This window comes from Epinephelus lanceolatus, chromosome 10 (genome assembly GCF_041903045.1).
Source record: "Epinephelus lanceolatus isolate andai-2023 chromosome 10, ASM4190304v1, whole genome shotgun sequence".
In the NCBI taxonomy this organism is placed as follows: Eukaryota; Metazoa; Chordata; class Actinopteri; order Perciformes; family Serranidae; genus Epinephelus; species Epinephelus lanceolatus.
In genome coordinates, this window is record NC_135743.1 from 7,437,112 (window position 1) to 7,452,497 (window position 15,386).

The 15,386-nt window shown below is 42.2% G+C and overlaps 1 protein-coding gene across 2 annotated transcripts in view; it reads left to right on the plus strand.

The window, feature by feature from the left end:
- The window catches only part of col28a1b (collagen, type XXVIII, alpha 1b), a 28,418-nt gene that overhangs the window by 11,948 nt on the left and 1,084 nt on the right, over positions 1-15,386 (plus strand). For both annotated transcript variants that reach the window (XM_033639980.2, XM_033639981.2), the window contains exons 14-33: positions 1,769-1,837; positions 2,953-3,021; positions 3,179-3,247; positions 3,876-3,944; positions 4,258-4,326; positions 4,932-5,003; positions 5,103-5,171; positions 5,267-5,338; positions 6,121-6,189; positions 6,277-6,345; positions 6,427-6,564; positions 6,790-6,858; positions 6,948-7,016; positions 8,461-8,529; positions 9,091-9,171; positions 9,268-9,303; positions 10,074-10,110; positions 10,362-10,916; positions 12,500-12,684; positions 13,185-13,470. In XM_033639980.2, the coding sequence (XP_033495871.2) occupies positions 1,769-1,837; positions 2,953-3,021; positions 3,179-3,247; positions 3,876-3,944; positions 4,258-4,326; positions 4,932-5,003; positions 5,103-5,171; positions 5,267-5,338; positions 6,121-6,189; positions 6,277-6,345; positions 6,427-6,564; positions 6,790-6,858; positions 6,948-7,016; positions 8,461-8,529; positions 9,091-9,171; positions 9,268-9,303; positions 10,074-10,110; positions 10,362-10,916; positions 12,500-12,684; positions 13,185-13,470 (2,221 nt within the window). The remainder of the gene's footprint in view (positions 1-1,768; positions 1,838-2,952; positions 3,022-3,178; positions 3,248-3,875; positions 3,945-4,257; positions 4,327-4,931; positions 5,004-5,102; positions 5,172-5,266; positions 5,339-6,120; positions 6,190-6,276; positions 6,346-6,426; positions 6,565-6,789; positions 6,859-6,947; positions 7,017-8,460; positions 8,530-9,090; positions 9,172-9,267; positions 9,304-10,073; positions 10,111-10,361; positions 10,917-12,499; positions 12,685-13,184; positions 13,471-15,386) is intronic.

The following is a 15,386-nucleotide window of genomic DNA, read 5'->3' on the forward strand; positions in this document are numbered from 1 at the left end:
GAAAGAAAAAGTAGCATTCGATAAAAACACTATGTTACAAGTCTTTAAATCAAAGTTATAGTATAATAACAAAGTATTATCAGCAAAATGTATTCAAAGTACCAAAACTTACTTGATGGGCAGAGCAGCCCTTTTAAAAGTGTTATATCCTCTTGAGACCCTGTGTCCTCATCTGTGGACATTGACATTTTGGGTTTACTTGACCTTATAATTCATTCTACTCAACTCAGACCTGTTGTCCTCATTCATGGACACTTTTTTGTGCCATCTAGTGGCAGTAAGAGCACAATACACTAATCCATTTAAAAACAAGATGGCAACCATCTCTGCCAAGTCAGTCTGCAGCCAATCCCGACACAAAAGTGGACAAGGTCCAAAACCTGATCACATTTTATGGTTGAAACTTGTTCAAATAATAATCAATAATGTTTGTAGTTTGATATGGCAACAAATTTGACCAATTTTAGCAACGGTAACAAGCTAGGACACAGTTAATCAGGAAGTACTCCTTTGAAGACATTGGGACTTAATTATCATCTTGTTTAAGAGGTCTTGTTTGCGAGTGAGGGTAGAATGAAGCGTGAGATGGATCAGCGGTTTGGTGCGGCCTCTGCAGTGATGCAGGCGCTGCGCCGCTCCATCATGGTGAAGAGGGAGCTGAGCCGGAAGGCAAAGCTTTTAATTTACTGGTCCATCTACGTCCCAACCCTCACCTATGGTCGTGAGCTCTGGGTAGTGACTGCAAGAATGTGATTGCAGGTACAAGCGGCAGAAATGAGTTTCCTCTGTGAGGTGTCTGGGCTCAGCCTTAGAGATAGGGTAAGGAGCTCGGACATCTGGAAGGAGCTCGGAGTAGAGTCGCTGCTCCTTCAAGTCGAAAGGGGTCAGCTGAGGTGGTTCGGCCATCTGATCAAGATCCTCCTGGGCGCCTCCTGTTAGAGGTGTTCCACTAACAGCACGTCCCACTGGTAGGAGGCCCCAGGGCAGACCCAGAACACACTGGAGGGATTACATATCTCATCTGGCCTGGGAACACCTTGGGGTCCCCCAGGAGGAGATGGAAAGTGTCGCTGGGGTGAGGGATGTCTTTGGTGCTTTGCTTAACCTGCTGCCCTGTGACACTGTTACACACACGAGTTGATCATATTAATTGTTTGCAAAATCATAATTCAATGTAACTTGTAACTATAATTTTAAGACAAATGTAGTGGTTCAGTATTTCCCTTTGAAATGTAGGAGGTGTATAAGTATAGAGTATGGCATGACATGGTAATACTTAAGTACCTCAAAGCTGTTTTACATACAGTACTTGAGTTATTGTTGTTAGTCCAATACGTCACTGAAAGCCACACACAGCTTGCTGAAATGGAGATCCTTGCATGAGGGGAAGATTAAAGATATGAATAGAAACTTTTTCCTAAAGAGCGGTGAGACATCCAGAGAAAGCTAAATCACATATGCAGGATAGTTTTTCCATCTGGTTTCCTTTGTTATTACACATTACACACCGGCCAAGCTGTCAAACATGAGCATGGTCTTGTGCTTTATACTCACGTCCCGGCTCCAGGATTCCTAAGAATTTAAGATCTGAACAGTTTTCAAAGCACTGCTGCCACCTGGAGCACAACGCACGCAGCGTTTCTCAACAGTGCACCTTCATTCTATCTCATATCGACCCACATGTATGTCTTATGTTGGCATGTGCTGAAGCCTTAACATATGTAGAATATTATTATTATTATTATTAAAAGTTGTTTGTTTGTTTCAGGGTCCCCCAGGACCTGCTGGAGCACTAGGGAACCCCGGACCACCTGGAGAGGGGCTACCAGGGCCGAAGGTGGGTCAAGTTTTAAACCATGTGTCGGCTGAAGTAATGGTTCTCAATTATTATTATGTTTTCCCTTTTTAAGAGATATTTAGGGAAATAATATACATTACACACACGACACCATGATGACATGATGATATAAACTCACAAAAAAACAACAACATTTTCTTAGGTAATTTTCTGATACACAAATATGCAATGATGATTGTTGTGTAATATGTGTGTTGATGTTATCCAGCGTCAAGTTTCTGATCATGTGACGAGACGATGTGTTCACAATAGCGCCCGTCATAATAACGTGCACTGGAGCCCACTGTAACTACCTTACGCCACTGCTACCAACCCAAAGCACTGGTATTTGACGACCTGCAAATGATTTTATTGATTTAAAAATGACTTTAATGCTTCGGTTAAATGTCCATGATCAGAACTGGGTACATAGCAACAATATCAGAGCGTAGAATGCTGTAATGGACCAATCAGATAAAAATAATCAACAAAGCCGTGTAATAAGCAGCTGTAAAAGGTTATATTCAGTGCTTATTTTTATAACACCATTTTTGTGTCCTGCAATTGCCTTCAAATTACTTTTTTCATTATGTTTTTATGAGACTTTTATTACAATGTTACTTGAATTTTTATTGTACTCTTGTAAGTGTGTTGTAGTGTGTGTGTTCCTATTAAGCTTTATGTATCTGCATAAAAGCCAAGACAAGAGCTGCCAACGAGCGCAGGCTGTAAATGCTGCAGTATGTGGCATAGGTCCATGTTATGTACTCTGTGTCCCTGTTAAAATGAATATTAAATAAATATTTACGTAAAACAGAAGGGTTGGAATAGACAGAGAAGCTGTCTGGGTGTTGACAGTGGAGATAATGAAGCTGCTTCCTTATAGAGTCGACACCAGTGTGTAACATTTGTGCAGATCATAATGTTCTCTGCAGGTGGAGAACAGAGCAGACTGCCTCACTGAAATCAGAAACAGAAAATGTTCCACTGATTACTTCAAAACATTGTGTATTTACTCAGGAATTTACATTATTGGCCTCCACGTGTGTGTACATGTGTGAAGCTTATGCACAACAATGTCTACGGTATGTCACATTTTCGACCTTTTGTTTTAGGGCGATCGAGGATACGAGGGTCCAAGGGGCAATCGTGGACTTGCTGGTGTTGGGATCAAAGGTGATAAGGTAAACTAGACTCAAAATGTATACGTATTTTTAGATGTTTACTCAACCTGGGGAAACCACCTGCTGATACTGCAACATTTACTCTGCTTCAAGTACTCACCCACATCTCATCTGATGCAGAGCTGGCCCTTTGGTTACTGTATATCTTGTTCCCCAGGGAAGTAACGGGCCGCCTGGGTTTCCAGGTCCACTTGGTGCTCCTGGTGTGGGACTTCAAGGAGAGAAGGTAAAAGCTGCATTAATGTATGTCAGACTTCAAGGTGCTGCCTGTTGTTAATGATGGATATCCTACGCTCAAACTGAGGGCAAGAAAACTGTTCGTTCAGTTTCTGTAACCGCTTATCCTGTTAGGGGTCGCAGGGGGGTGGAGCCTATCCCAGGTGACATTGGGCGAGAGGCGGGGTACACCCTGGACAGGTCACCAGACTATCACAGGGCTGACACATTGAGACAGACAACCATTCACACTCACATTCACACCTACGGACAATTTAGAGTCACCAATTAACCTGCATGTCTTTGGACTGTGGGAGGAAGCCGGAATACAGAAGGGCTCCCCCACCCCGGATTCGAACCAGGAACCCTCTTGCTTTGAGGCAACAATGCTAACAACCGCACTGCCGCACTGCAAGAAAATTATATTTCTTTTGTTTCAGTTTTTGCCAGCTATGGTTGAATGTAACCAAGTACATTTACTCAACTACTGCACTTCAGTACTTGTACATTACTTGAGTGTTTTATTCTGTGTTTCTTAATACTCCTACACCACTACCTCACTACATTTGTCTTGTCAGCTTTAGAGAGGTCTCATTACTTTGTTTGATTCGTTTTTAACTTAATCTTCTGTTTTGCAGGGTGATCAAGGCCCAGTTGGACCTACAGGCCCCAGAGGAGCTCAAGGTATTGGAATAACAGGACCAAAGGTGAGACAGGAGAGCGACAATGTCCTTTAACTAACAGGATGTTTGTCTCAGGAACAGAAAATTAGATACTAATTGTGACTGACAGTGAGCTGATTCTCCATCTGATTGCATCTAAATTGTTTTGCATATTTAATCACACAAATCTGCCCGTGAAACACGGCTGACTTGTCAGTCAAATGTCTGGGAGGTGGATGATATTGGTGGATGGTCTGTAATCTGAGACACATTAATTTCACATTCAATTCTTTTATGGCATTTTCTGTGTCCCAGATTTTACTAAATATCCCTTTGACTGTGTGAATGTTGTTCTCAGGGGAATCAGGGCCTCCCAGGTGAGCCTGGCCTGACAGGTGAGAGAGGTGTTGGAGAGCCCGGACCTAAAGTAAGTCCTCTCACCACTATGACACTTCTCACTCTACAGGAAATAGAAACGAGAAGAATGATACCACCCTCATGTCTGTATGTCAAATATGAAGCTACAGAAGGGGCCAGCTATCTTAGCTTGGCATAAACACCGGTCATTTGGTTTTCTATGGATCAAACAGACACAGTAAAATGTGCGAGTGGTTTTTAGAGCTGCTGGTATGTGCAAGCATTTTATTACCTTTGCAGAGAGCCTGGCTAGCTTTTCCCCTCCACTTCCAGTCTTTATGTTAAGCTAACCTAATCAATGATTCATGCTGCAATCCACTGTACTAAAAAGAAAGACCTTCGACCACAAAAATGCAATTCAATGCTCTTTCAAGTCAAAGTTTCAAGTCGGAGAACTCAGGCAAGATCCACGTAGGCTGAGTTCGCTGACATATACTCAACTGATGTCACAGCACACAGTTAGTACTTTAGTATTTATCTTCTCGTCTCTCAGCAAGTGAGCGGATAAGAGTATTTCCCAAAATGTTGACCTGGGATTTTTAAGGTGATTAGCATAAGATCATCTGCCTAATAAAAATCTCAAACTTTAAGTCGCACATTACTTTCCTCTCTCAGGGTGACCCAGGCTCGGAGGGGTTACCAGGTATACCAGGTGAGCCGGGAGAGGATGGAGCTCAGGGACAAAAGGTAACAATATAAACCTGTTTGCTCCTTTTCATATATATATAATATATAAATATTTCTTACCAGTCTGCTGCTTCTTTGACTGCTTCAATATAATGACAGGGTGACCTTGGATTACCGGGGCCCAGGGGACCTGATGGTGCTCCTGGTAAGGGCATACCTGGAGCAAAGGTAACAGACATTTTACACGTCATCTATGAAGTGATCATGTGAGAGCTCAACTTGTTTGGAGGAATAAGAGCAACAGTTTGGTATTATTTTGGCAGGGAGACAGAGGGGACAGGGGAACCAGAGGATCACCTGGCGCAGTTGGTCCTGTGGGGCCGATGGGGTCGAAGGTAAGTAAACACAACCAGAAGCATTTTATATGAAAATGTCATTCAAAGAAAATGTTGTCACATCTGATAGAAATAGTGGTGGAAAATGACAAAGTACATATTCAAACACTTTTGAGAAATCTCTCTCCAAATTAGGTATTAAAGCTGCAGCTGGTAACTTTTATAAAAATAGTTTTTTGTCATATTTTATGAGACTGTCACTGTATCCAGACTGTCTCTGCCTCTAATGGCATTTGCAAGAATGTACAGCTGAGCGAAAACAACCAATCAGAGCTGAGGAGTCTCAAACATAGCTGTCAGTCACAGCTCATGAACTGTGCTCAAACTGTCAAACTATGCAGCGCTGATCAAGTATGAATCAAGATTCTGCAACTGCATTGTAAATGAGAAAGTTTGTGATCTGACCGTCCATGTTGGATATGGTCAGGGGAAAACCAAGCACCGCCCACCGGCCGGAGCAAACATTCTCATTTTACAGCTAAACAGTCACTAAAAATGTGAGAAATAGGCAATGCAGGACAGGGCTGTCCCTTAATAGTCAACCAAACGTTAGACAACCAGAATGGTCATTAGTCAGCAAGATTTCATTGGTCACTTAGTAGCAGAAAAAACAAACAAACAAACACACAAAAAACAAACAAACGTGAAACTCTTTTAGGAGCTGTGTCTTGTCAAATAAACCAAAACCTATATGACTGGACCATGTGGAAATTTAATTTGAAAGGACAGACACAGGAAGTGTTTCAGTCCCACCTTTTCCTGATGAGTGTTTGGTTTTTCAGGGTGAACCAGGAATCATTGGGCCGCCAGGTGTACCTGGACTACCAGGGAGGGGTATCGCTGGTGCCAAGGTACAGCAAGTCCACATGGTGCAAACAAACAGGTGCTGTAACTGTCAACAACAGTTGGTTTACTGATCTTCTTCTGTTTTTTGTCAGGGAGAACCGGGCCAGCGAGGTCCACCTGGAGCCATGGGAGAGCAGGGGATAGGTTTACCTGGACCAAAGGTGAGTCCAGCTTCATGTTTACTCTTCACTGAGCCTCACGTTTAAAGTACTGATATAAAGGTGGCATGTTTGGGTTTGTAGGGGGACAGAGGGTCACCAGGACCTGGTGGGGCATCTGGACTTAAAGGTGACGGTTATCCTGGCCCTCCAGGACTTCCAGGGCCTCCTGGTCTGACGGGAGAGACTGGATCAGATGGCGTTGGTTTACCTGGACCAAAGGTAAAAGTTCACCTGTGGAAAAACATAAAATCAGGACAGTGTCACCAATGAAACCACATCATTGTTTTTTCTCGCTGTGCTGATTCTTACTTTATATATTATTTGTGTGTTTTCATCCTCGTGTTTATAACTGCAATGTACTTTCTTTTTTTTCTTGACTTTCTTTGTGTCTGTGATCAGATTTCTGTGATTACTGATAAATATCTATAAATGTTTCCTGTTCAGGGAGACAGAGGTTTGCCTGGACCTCCTGGACCTGCTGGGCCACCAGGAATTGGCATAATTGGTGCTAAGGTAATCTGTCCTGTTCAAAACATTGGCTTGTATATAATTTAAACTATAAATATATTGCCTTTAAATTAATGTTGGTGTGTTTCCTGTAGGGTTCAGCTGGTCAAATAGGACCACCTGGTCCATTGGGGTTACCTGGAGAGGGCATCCAAGGACAAAAGGTAACACTGTCAGCTGTCAGCGTCAGACTCTAAAAGTTTGACCAATAACTAAAACCCACAATCTGCTTTATTAGACAGTTTATGAATGGATATGGTCACCTGACTGGACTCACTGCAGAGTTACTGGTCAATTTATTTAAGGAGTAAAAGTATTTCTTCCCTTTAAGTGACTGGTGAGCAATGTTTTAGGCTAAAGACTCAAATATAATGACGAAACTGAATCAGCATGAAGACAAATATGCCTAGATTGACTATGAAATGATAAAAGTAAGAAAGCAAGTAAAATTTATGCATATGGTGCTTTTCGTGGACATAGGTCTTAAAGTGCTTCACAAGGGCAATATACAACAAGAAAGAAATCACAGAGACAAAGCGACTACGTGGGCCACGTAGTTAAAAGTGCACAATTAGCAAAAGTATTTGCACACACAAGAAAAACGAAGAAATCACATTACACAACGACAATACAGGGAATTTGTAAAAGTAGAGCGCTGGTGCAGACAAGTTACCCAAACACCTGTCTGAACAGGTTTGTCTTTAGCTGGCTTTTAAAAGAAACCACGGAGTCAGCAGATCGTAAGGGAGCAGGCAGATCATTCCAAAATTTAGGTGCTACGGCCGCTAAAGCTCGATCACCACATGTCTTGAGGTGAGTGCGAGGGACAGACAACAAATTTAGCGTATTTGATCAAAGAGAGCGAGCTGAAGAATACAGGTGAAGAAGTTCAGCTACATAAGAAGGAGCCTGATGGTGCAATGCTCTGTGAGTAAGAATGAGAATTTTGAACTGGATCCAAAACTTAAAGGGATTTTAGTATCGGGGTAATGTGAGAGCATCTATTACATCTAGTTCGTAGTCTTGCAGCAGCATTCTGGATTGCTTGCAGTCGAGGGAGAGCTGACATACTCAGTGAGGAGAAAAGTGCAGCACTCAATGCGAGATGAGATATAGGCATGTATAATCATTTCTAGTTCAGAAGTTGAAACAACAGATCTCAGTTTACATATATTTCTCAAGTGGAGGCAGTCAAGTAGCCTAGATAACCTGAGACAGCCAGGTATCATCTGCATATAAATGATATGCAATGTTATATCTGTGTGTATGTTTTAATCCTCATTTTATTTTGTTTTGGTTTCTTTTAGTGGTCTTTCAGAAAAAGTCGGAAAATGTTCCTGGAAGTTTATTTATTTTTTCAGAATTTAACAACTAAAGCAACCTGAGTCATTTCCCATGAGACTGTCAATGGCTATGACTAATGGGGTGATTTTGTTGAATGCTAGCAAAATAGCTGCTGTTTGTTCTCAGATCCCTTTTGGAAGTAGAAAACAATTTAGTCTAGAATCCGAGGTTCATGTGCTAAAAAAAAAGGAAGAAACTTTCTATTAGGTCCATCATGTTTTTGTTTAAATTCTCTTTGACATGGTCTGTGCTCTGTGTTTCCAGGGGGAGACTGGATTTCAGGGGATCCCCGGCCCCAGAGGTCCTCCTGGACAAGGTCTACAAGGAGACAAGGTAATGATATAATGTCAGCGCTTGTATTATGAATATAGTAAAAATGAAATATGGAGTGTTAAACTAGCAAAAATGAAAACGTGAAAAGATTAAAACAAAATCAGTTAACTAAGTGGGGGAAAAAAACAATACTGCACAGTATCGCGATATCTTTGTGTGGCAACATCATATCGTCACACAGTGACAAATATTGATTTATTAATCATATAAACTACTAATATCACAAATACCAGTTAAACTTTAGGTAGCCTACTAGAATATTCTCCTGGATTCTGAATTCTGCCGCTGCAGAAAAATGGCTAAAGTGAGATTAGCAGGCTGAAAACTTTGTCTTTTCCTTTAGGGACATAATTTACAGTTGAAATGGGTAGTAAATGGCAATATATCTTATCACTATACTCAGCATATCACAATAATATTGTATCATGATTCCCACCCCTAATAAAACATACTTATATTAATCAATTATTTACCTAAAGTTGTGTTAGAGGGGAATAGGAGACCTCTTTCTATCCCAGCCTCACTGTGTGATTCAAGATGACTGTGTCTTTCCTCTCGCAGGGGGAGCGAGGGTTCAGAGGTGAAAAAGGCAAAAAGGGAGACAGAGGAGAACCTGGAGAGACCGGACCCACCGGACCTTTGGTACTGGATTTAGTTTTTTAGAGTGGTTTTAATGCTCTTAAGGAAATCTGACAATATGTAAACAGCTAACAAATGCTAATCTCTCTCACATCACAGGGTAGAGTAGGACAAAAGGGAGACCCTGGACTTACAGTAAGTAAAGTGCATCACTTATGACACTGAAAACCAAAAAGTACAGTCAACAATACTGGAACATGTTTCATCATTTAGGCCCATAAGTGCTGTCTTTTAGCTTTAATTTGAAGGTGTTCTCATCCATTTTAGATGAACAGTGTAAGAGTTGTCCTTTTTAAACCGAACTTTAGAGGAAGAAAGTATTTTCCCCCTAAATAGTCTTCATTCTGATCATTCTAATCTGACATCTAGGTTTAAGGGTGTTTGAGGGTAGGATGCTGCAGGGTTGCTGGGCTCAGCCTTAGAGAAAGGGTAAAGAGCTCAGAGATCTGGAGGGAGCTCAGAGTAGAGCTGCTCCTTCATGTTAAAAGGGGCCAGTTGAGTTGGTCTGGCCCTCTGATCAGGATGCCTTCTGGCACCTTCCTTTGAGTATTTTTAAGATTCTGGGGTAAACCTAGAACACACTCGAGGGATTAAACATCTCATTTGTCTTGGGAACACCTTCGGATGTCTGGACTACCTCACTGCTGCCACTGCGTCCGGCCCTGGATCAGGAGCAGACAATAGATGGATAGGTTTTTGAGGGTGTTCACATTCATTTTGGGTACACTAGAGGCTGTGTCCTGCTATAAACTGGAGTAACCTGCATGGAAGTCCAAGACTGTGCCAACTGATTTAGTTTTAAACACCCTTAAATTAAAGCTGAAAGACATAATCAGCATTTATTTACCATAACTCAGTGACAAATCAGTTTGTATTAAAAGCATTACACTCTTTGTCTTTCACAGAGGGAAGAAATCATCAAAATAGTGAGATCCATATGCAGTAAGTAACCAGAAACTCGATCCTTTCTGTCCATATGTTACAACATAGTATCTCAAAGTGCAGCCCACAATACTTTCACTTTTAGGAGCTTACGCTGGTGGTTTCCAACTGGTCCAACCACAGGGTCCAGATTTGTTTTCTTTGAGATCCCCTGGTCTACAACTCAATATATGGACCTGCTCTGTGTGAAGAGTGTCATGAGATAACTTCTATAACTAGATTAACAATGTTAACTTGACTTTGTTTGTTAGGTTGTGGAGTGACCTGCCGCCAAACCCCCTTGGAGCTGGTCTTTGTGATCGACAGCTCTGAGAGTGTCGGCCCCGACAACTTCAATGTGATCAAAGACTTTGTAAACGCCCTGATCGACCGAGCCTCGGTCAGCCGGGACACCACGCGGGTGGGTGTGGTCCTCTACAGCCACATCAACATGGTGGTGGCCAGCCTCAGGCAGGAAGCCACTCGTGATGAGATCAAGTCTGCGGTGCGCTCCATGACCTATCTGGGTGAGGGGACATTCACGGGCAGTGCCATCCAGCAGGCCAACCAGGTGTTCAAGGCGGCACGGGCAGGTGTGAGGAAGGTGGCCATCATCATCACAGATGGGCAGGCCGATAAGAGAGACACGGTCAGTCTGGAGAGGGCCGTGTCCGAAGCTCAGGGGAGTAACATCGAGACGTTTGTGATCGGGGTGGTGAATGAGAGCGATCCTCTGTTTGAGGAGTTCAAGAAGGAGCTTAATCTCATGGCGTCTGACCCTGACAGCGACCATGTGTACCTGATCGATGATTTCAAAACACTTCCAGGTGAGCCATGATGAGCCAGTCACAGTTCCACCTTTTAGTATCAGATCTGTGTGCTAGGTACCCCAACAGAGGGGGGACCAAAAATGGGGACAGTATGGAACAGTTCCACTGGTACCATCTACAACTTTTCACAGTGGAAACAGAAAAAAAACATACCGAACTAAACTGAACTGAACCGTACCGTACTGCTCGGTGGAAATGAGGCTTTAGTAGCACCATACATTCCATATTCACCACTTGTAACACCGTCCTGACCCAACAGTGTTGCTGTGGAAACATTGTGCCCACCCTTTAGTCTTCCCCCAGGTCGCTGCAGTTAAGCAAGTGTCAGCCTGGCTAGTGGTGCTAACACAGTTAACAATGCTAAGGGGTTTTGTGGCTCAAAATGAAGCCACTTGCTCACTGGAGCCACCTGGGGGAAGATGATATGGTGGCCACCATGTTTCAGCAGCAATGTTGTCCAATTTCACCACCTCTAAATATATAGCACTTTAAATGCTGCACTAAAGCTCATGTGGACAATGGAGCACCAGGCTGAAATAAAATACAATTTTTCTTAAAAATTAACTGGTTAGTTACAGATCAATGGTTGTCGCACTATGTAAAAACAAAATTAACTGAAACTGACATCCCTAATTGAACAGTAACATCTCTTTCTGGTCACTGATTTTCTGGATAATTTAAAGAGTAAGGTCTATTTTTTCGGCAGAAAGTAGCTCCACTGAAAACAGACCACAGTGTGTTTTTATCAGCAGTATTATTATTATTATTATTATTCAGGGACAATGGAAACAATGATACTTGAAATTCTTTAAAAAGTAATTTTTCAATGCTGTGAACACAAAAAGTAACATACCATTCACCTTCATTCATTTAAGGTGGAGAAACCCAAACCGTCTGCATTGCAAGATATTTGTTTTCTTAAATCTGACAAACCAACCCTTTAAAATTTGATTTTAATGTAAAATACTGAAAGACAAACAAACTGTGATTCCACAGTTTCACTTTATGTGCCTGTAAATTCATGTCATGTTTTAAATGTGACTACTGGCAGGAAGTTGTCAGTGTGCACAAAGATGGCAATTTGAGATTTGAACTGAAACCCAAAATGTCCTAAACAACACTGAGGGAGAAATCAGGACTCATAAATGATGTGTAAACTGTCACTTAAAACAACAAACTTTCTCTGCCTTCACTTGGAAGTCAAGATTTAGATGTTCAGAAAATTATTTACACATAAAGTAGAAAATTTCAAACAATTTCTCTTGCTGACACTTGGTGGCAACAAAGAGCAACAGTCTGGATAGAATAATGTTTGGTCCTCACACATTCTGAGCATAATGAGGGGGAAAACCCTTGGCATAGATGTGAGTCTGGGAAAATCAGTTTACTACAACAAATACTACCATGGTGCTCTTGAGCAAGACAACTCAAACTGCTCAAATCTAATCTGTTGTTGACTTGGAAGCTACTACAGGGAGTCTGTATACATGCGCTGGTACTCAGAAAAGAGATGAAACTATACAGTAGAGTATATATATATAAAGCTGTACATTTACCGTGTTGGTCTCCTTGTCTTGCAGCTCTGGAGAAAAAACTGCTGAGCCATATCTGTGAGGACGGAGAGAGACATTTGTTCAGCTCCATCCCGAGCTCCAGACTTCCTCCAGGAATCCCAGAGGTCTCTGGTAACGTTCGAGAACCTCCGTACAGGACGGATACCGACACCCCCACCTTCACTGGAGACTACAGGAGGGTTCAGATAGTGGTGAGAACACAACTCACTCATTTTTCTACCTCCTTTTGTCACCATAGGCTTGTGTTTAATGCTTAATATACGTGCAATATCCAGAGGCAACCAGGTGAAATCATACAAAACCTTTGGTATTTTTGCTCATTGGTCCACCACTTTGGTCCAGACTGAAGTATCTCAACAACTATTGGATGGAATGCCAATAAATTTTGTACAGACATGCATGGTACCCAGAGGATGACTCATACTGGCTTTGGTGATCCTTTATCTTTTCCTCTGGCACAAAAATTGGTACAGAAATTCACCATCCCAAGAGGATAAATCCTGCTGACTTCGGCAATTCTCTGACTTCTCCTTTAGCGCCACCATGAAGCTGACATTTGTGGTACTATTAAATGAACTGACATAAAATTCGGACAAAGCAAACAGAGCTGCTGAAGTAACATGAGCTTTGTACTGTCTTACCTGGATAAATAAAGGTACAGCAGATCAAAACACTCCCTCCTCTGTTACAGCCCGGCCCTCCGGCATCACAACCCGGCAGAGAACCCATCACTCTGCCAAGACCCAAGATGGACGACAGAAGCTCCTCAGAAATTCAGAGATTTCCATTCTTCGACAGGGAACCCTTCAGACCCGTCACAGAGTTCCTCCCACAGTTTGACATGAAGGACCCCAACCACCACGTGGTGATGACGGGAGCCATCGGGCCAGCTGGTCCCACTCTGAAGGCCCCACCTGAGAAGAAAACACCACCGCCGCCTCCGACTCCCCCACTGCTGCCATCTGACACCTACGCAGGTAACAGCGGATATGACTGTAGGATGGAGATATGCCTATTCCATATTCAGTGGAAATGTTGAGACAATGAAGTCAAAGCATTCAACAAAATTTTAGATGAACTTACTGGCTATAGACTCAGTATTTTTTAAGCATTTATTTGCTGTCTTACAGAAAGTTTTAAGAATACTAAGACCACTGTACACAAATTTGCTATAGCTAAATGTGAAGCTACAGCTAGAAGCCAGTTAGCTTAGCATATGTGTCTTACCCCAAATATCAGACTGCTCCTTTAAATCAAACCGAGTGCAATAAATTTGCAGGAAATTGTGGACAGCTAAAGTTTGTCACACAATGAAATCCTTTCAAACATTATAAGCTTTGTATGCTGACATTTTTAACAGGTATACGAATGTCCAAATTTAAACGAAAGTAATAATCCAGACTGAAATATCTCAACAACTACGTGATCGATTGGCACAACATTTTGTGCCGACATTCATGATCCCAGAGGATGAATCCTTCTGACTTGGTGATCCTCTGACTTTGTCTTCAGGGCTGCTATGAGATTCAAATTTGTGGATACATTGCAATGCAATTTGATTTCATGGTTATCTCAGGATGAAGTGTAGCAACTTTGGCAATCCCTCCACCTTTTCCAATACTTTGGTTTATGACCAAAAAATACCTGCAAATCTAACAACATTCCCATCATTCTCAGCTGTACTTTGTCTTTAGTGCTAATTATCAAATGTCAGCATGATCACACGCTAAACTTAGAAGGTTTACATCATACATGGTCAAAAGGGGTAGTCCCTATGTTCCCAGGGCCTATGTCTCTTATCTCTATAAACATCTGCATATGTATGAAGAATCTGTAGGTGACAGGACAAGATTTTGGTATCAGGGTGCTCTGATTTCCATTTGTAGTCTGAGTAGTATTGATCAATCGGCAAGTAAATAGTCCATATGGAGCAAGTGTAAACCCACTGTAATGTCATCGACTGGTTTGTGGCTTACAGTTTTGAAGCCTCAAGTTGGGCATTTTGGTTGTAGCCCTCTTGGTCTTTTACAACCAGCAGCAACTGGAAGTGACCATATTTGGATGAGAGGCTGGAGCTGGTTGAAAACGAGGGGTGGATCCTTCAGCTATCATCTGATAACAAGTTAGCTTTAAACAAGCGTTTTTTTAAATTTATCTGAATTCATAAGCACATATCTGTTTACTGAGATTAGCCAAAATGACTGGTGCACGGAAGAGGAAGTCTCGGCCCAGACATCCACTGGCTACAGCCAATCAGCTCGAAACATTGGCCCCCACTTGAGATGTTTGATCATGGTCAGATGATAGCTGATGTGTTCTGGTATTGTATGTCTCTTGATGTAGACTAACATTGTCAGAGATTGATAAGGGCTAGCTTCCCAGTTCAAATTGCACAAGAACGAAAGGATATGGGCGTTTGAAATGCAGTTTGAATGGTAACAATCTGTTTAGCCTCTGTTTGTTTAGCCTCTGTTACAAAGACAAGAAAACAATCTTCCCTACAAATTTGAGGGCATAGGCTTCACAGAGTGAAACATCAGCAGGCCACAGTAATGTTAAGCTGTAGATGGGCCATTTCAAAATATTTACCCAGGGAAATACCACCCTTTGAAAGATCCCCTTGAAGTGTCACATTGTTAGAATATTGAGCTGGGGAACACAGAACCCGGGGAAATTGGATAGCACCACTGCACCACTGCGTGACAGTACAGCCTTTCAGAGCTGCTAGCGTGGCTTTAAACTCTTAGGACACATTCACACTGGTGCCATTTGGTCCGTGTTAAACGAACCCTGGTCCGCTTCCACGGATAGTTTGGTTCGTTTGGAGTGGTGTGAACACTCACTCAAACTCTGGTGCGGACCAAATGAGCAAACCCTGGTCCGTTTGAAAACT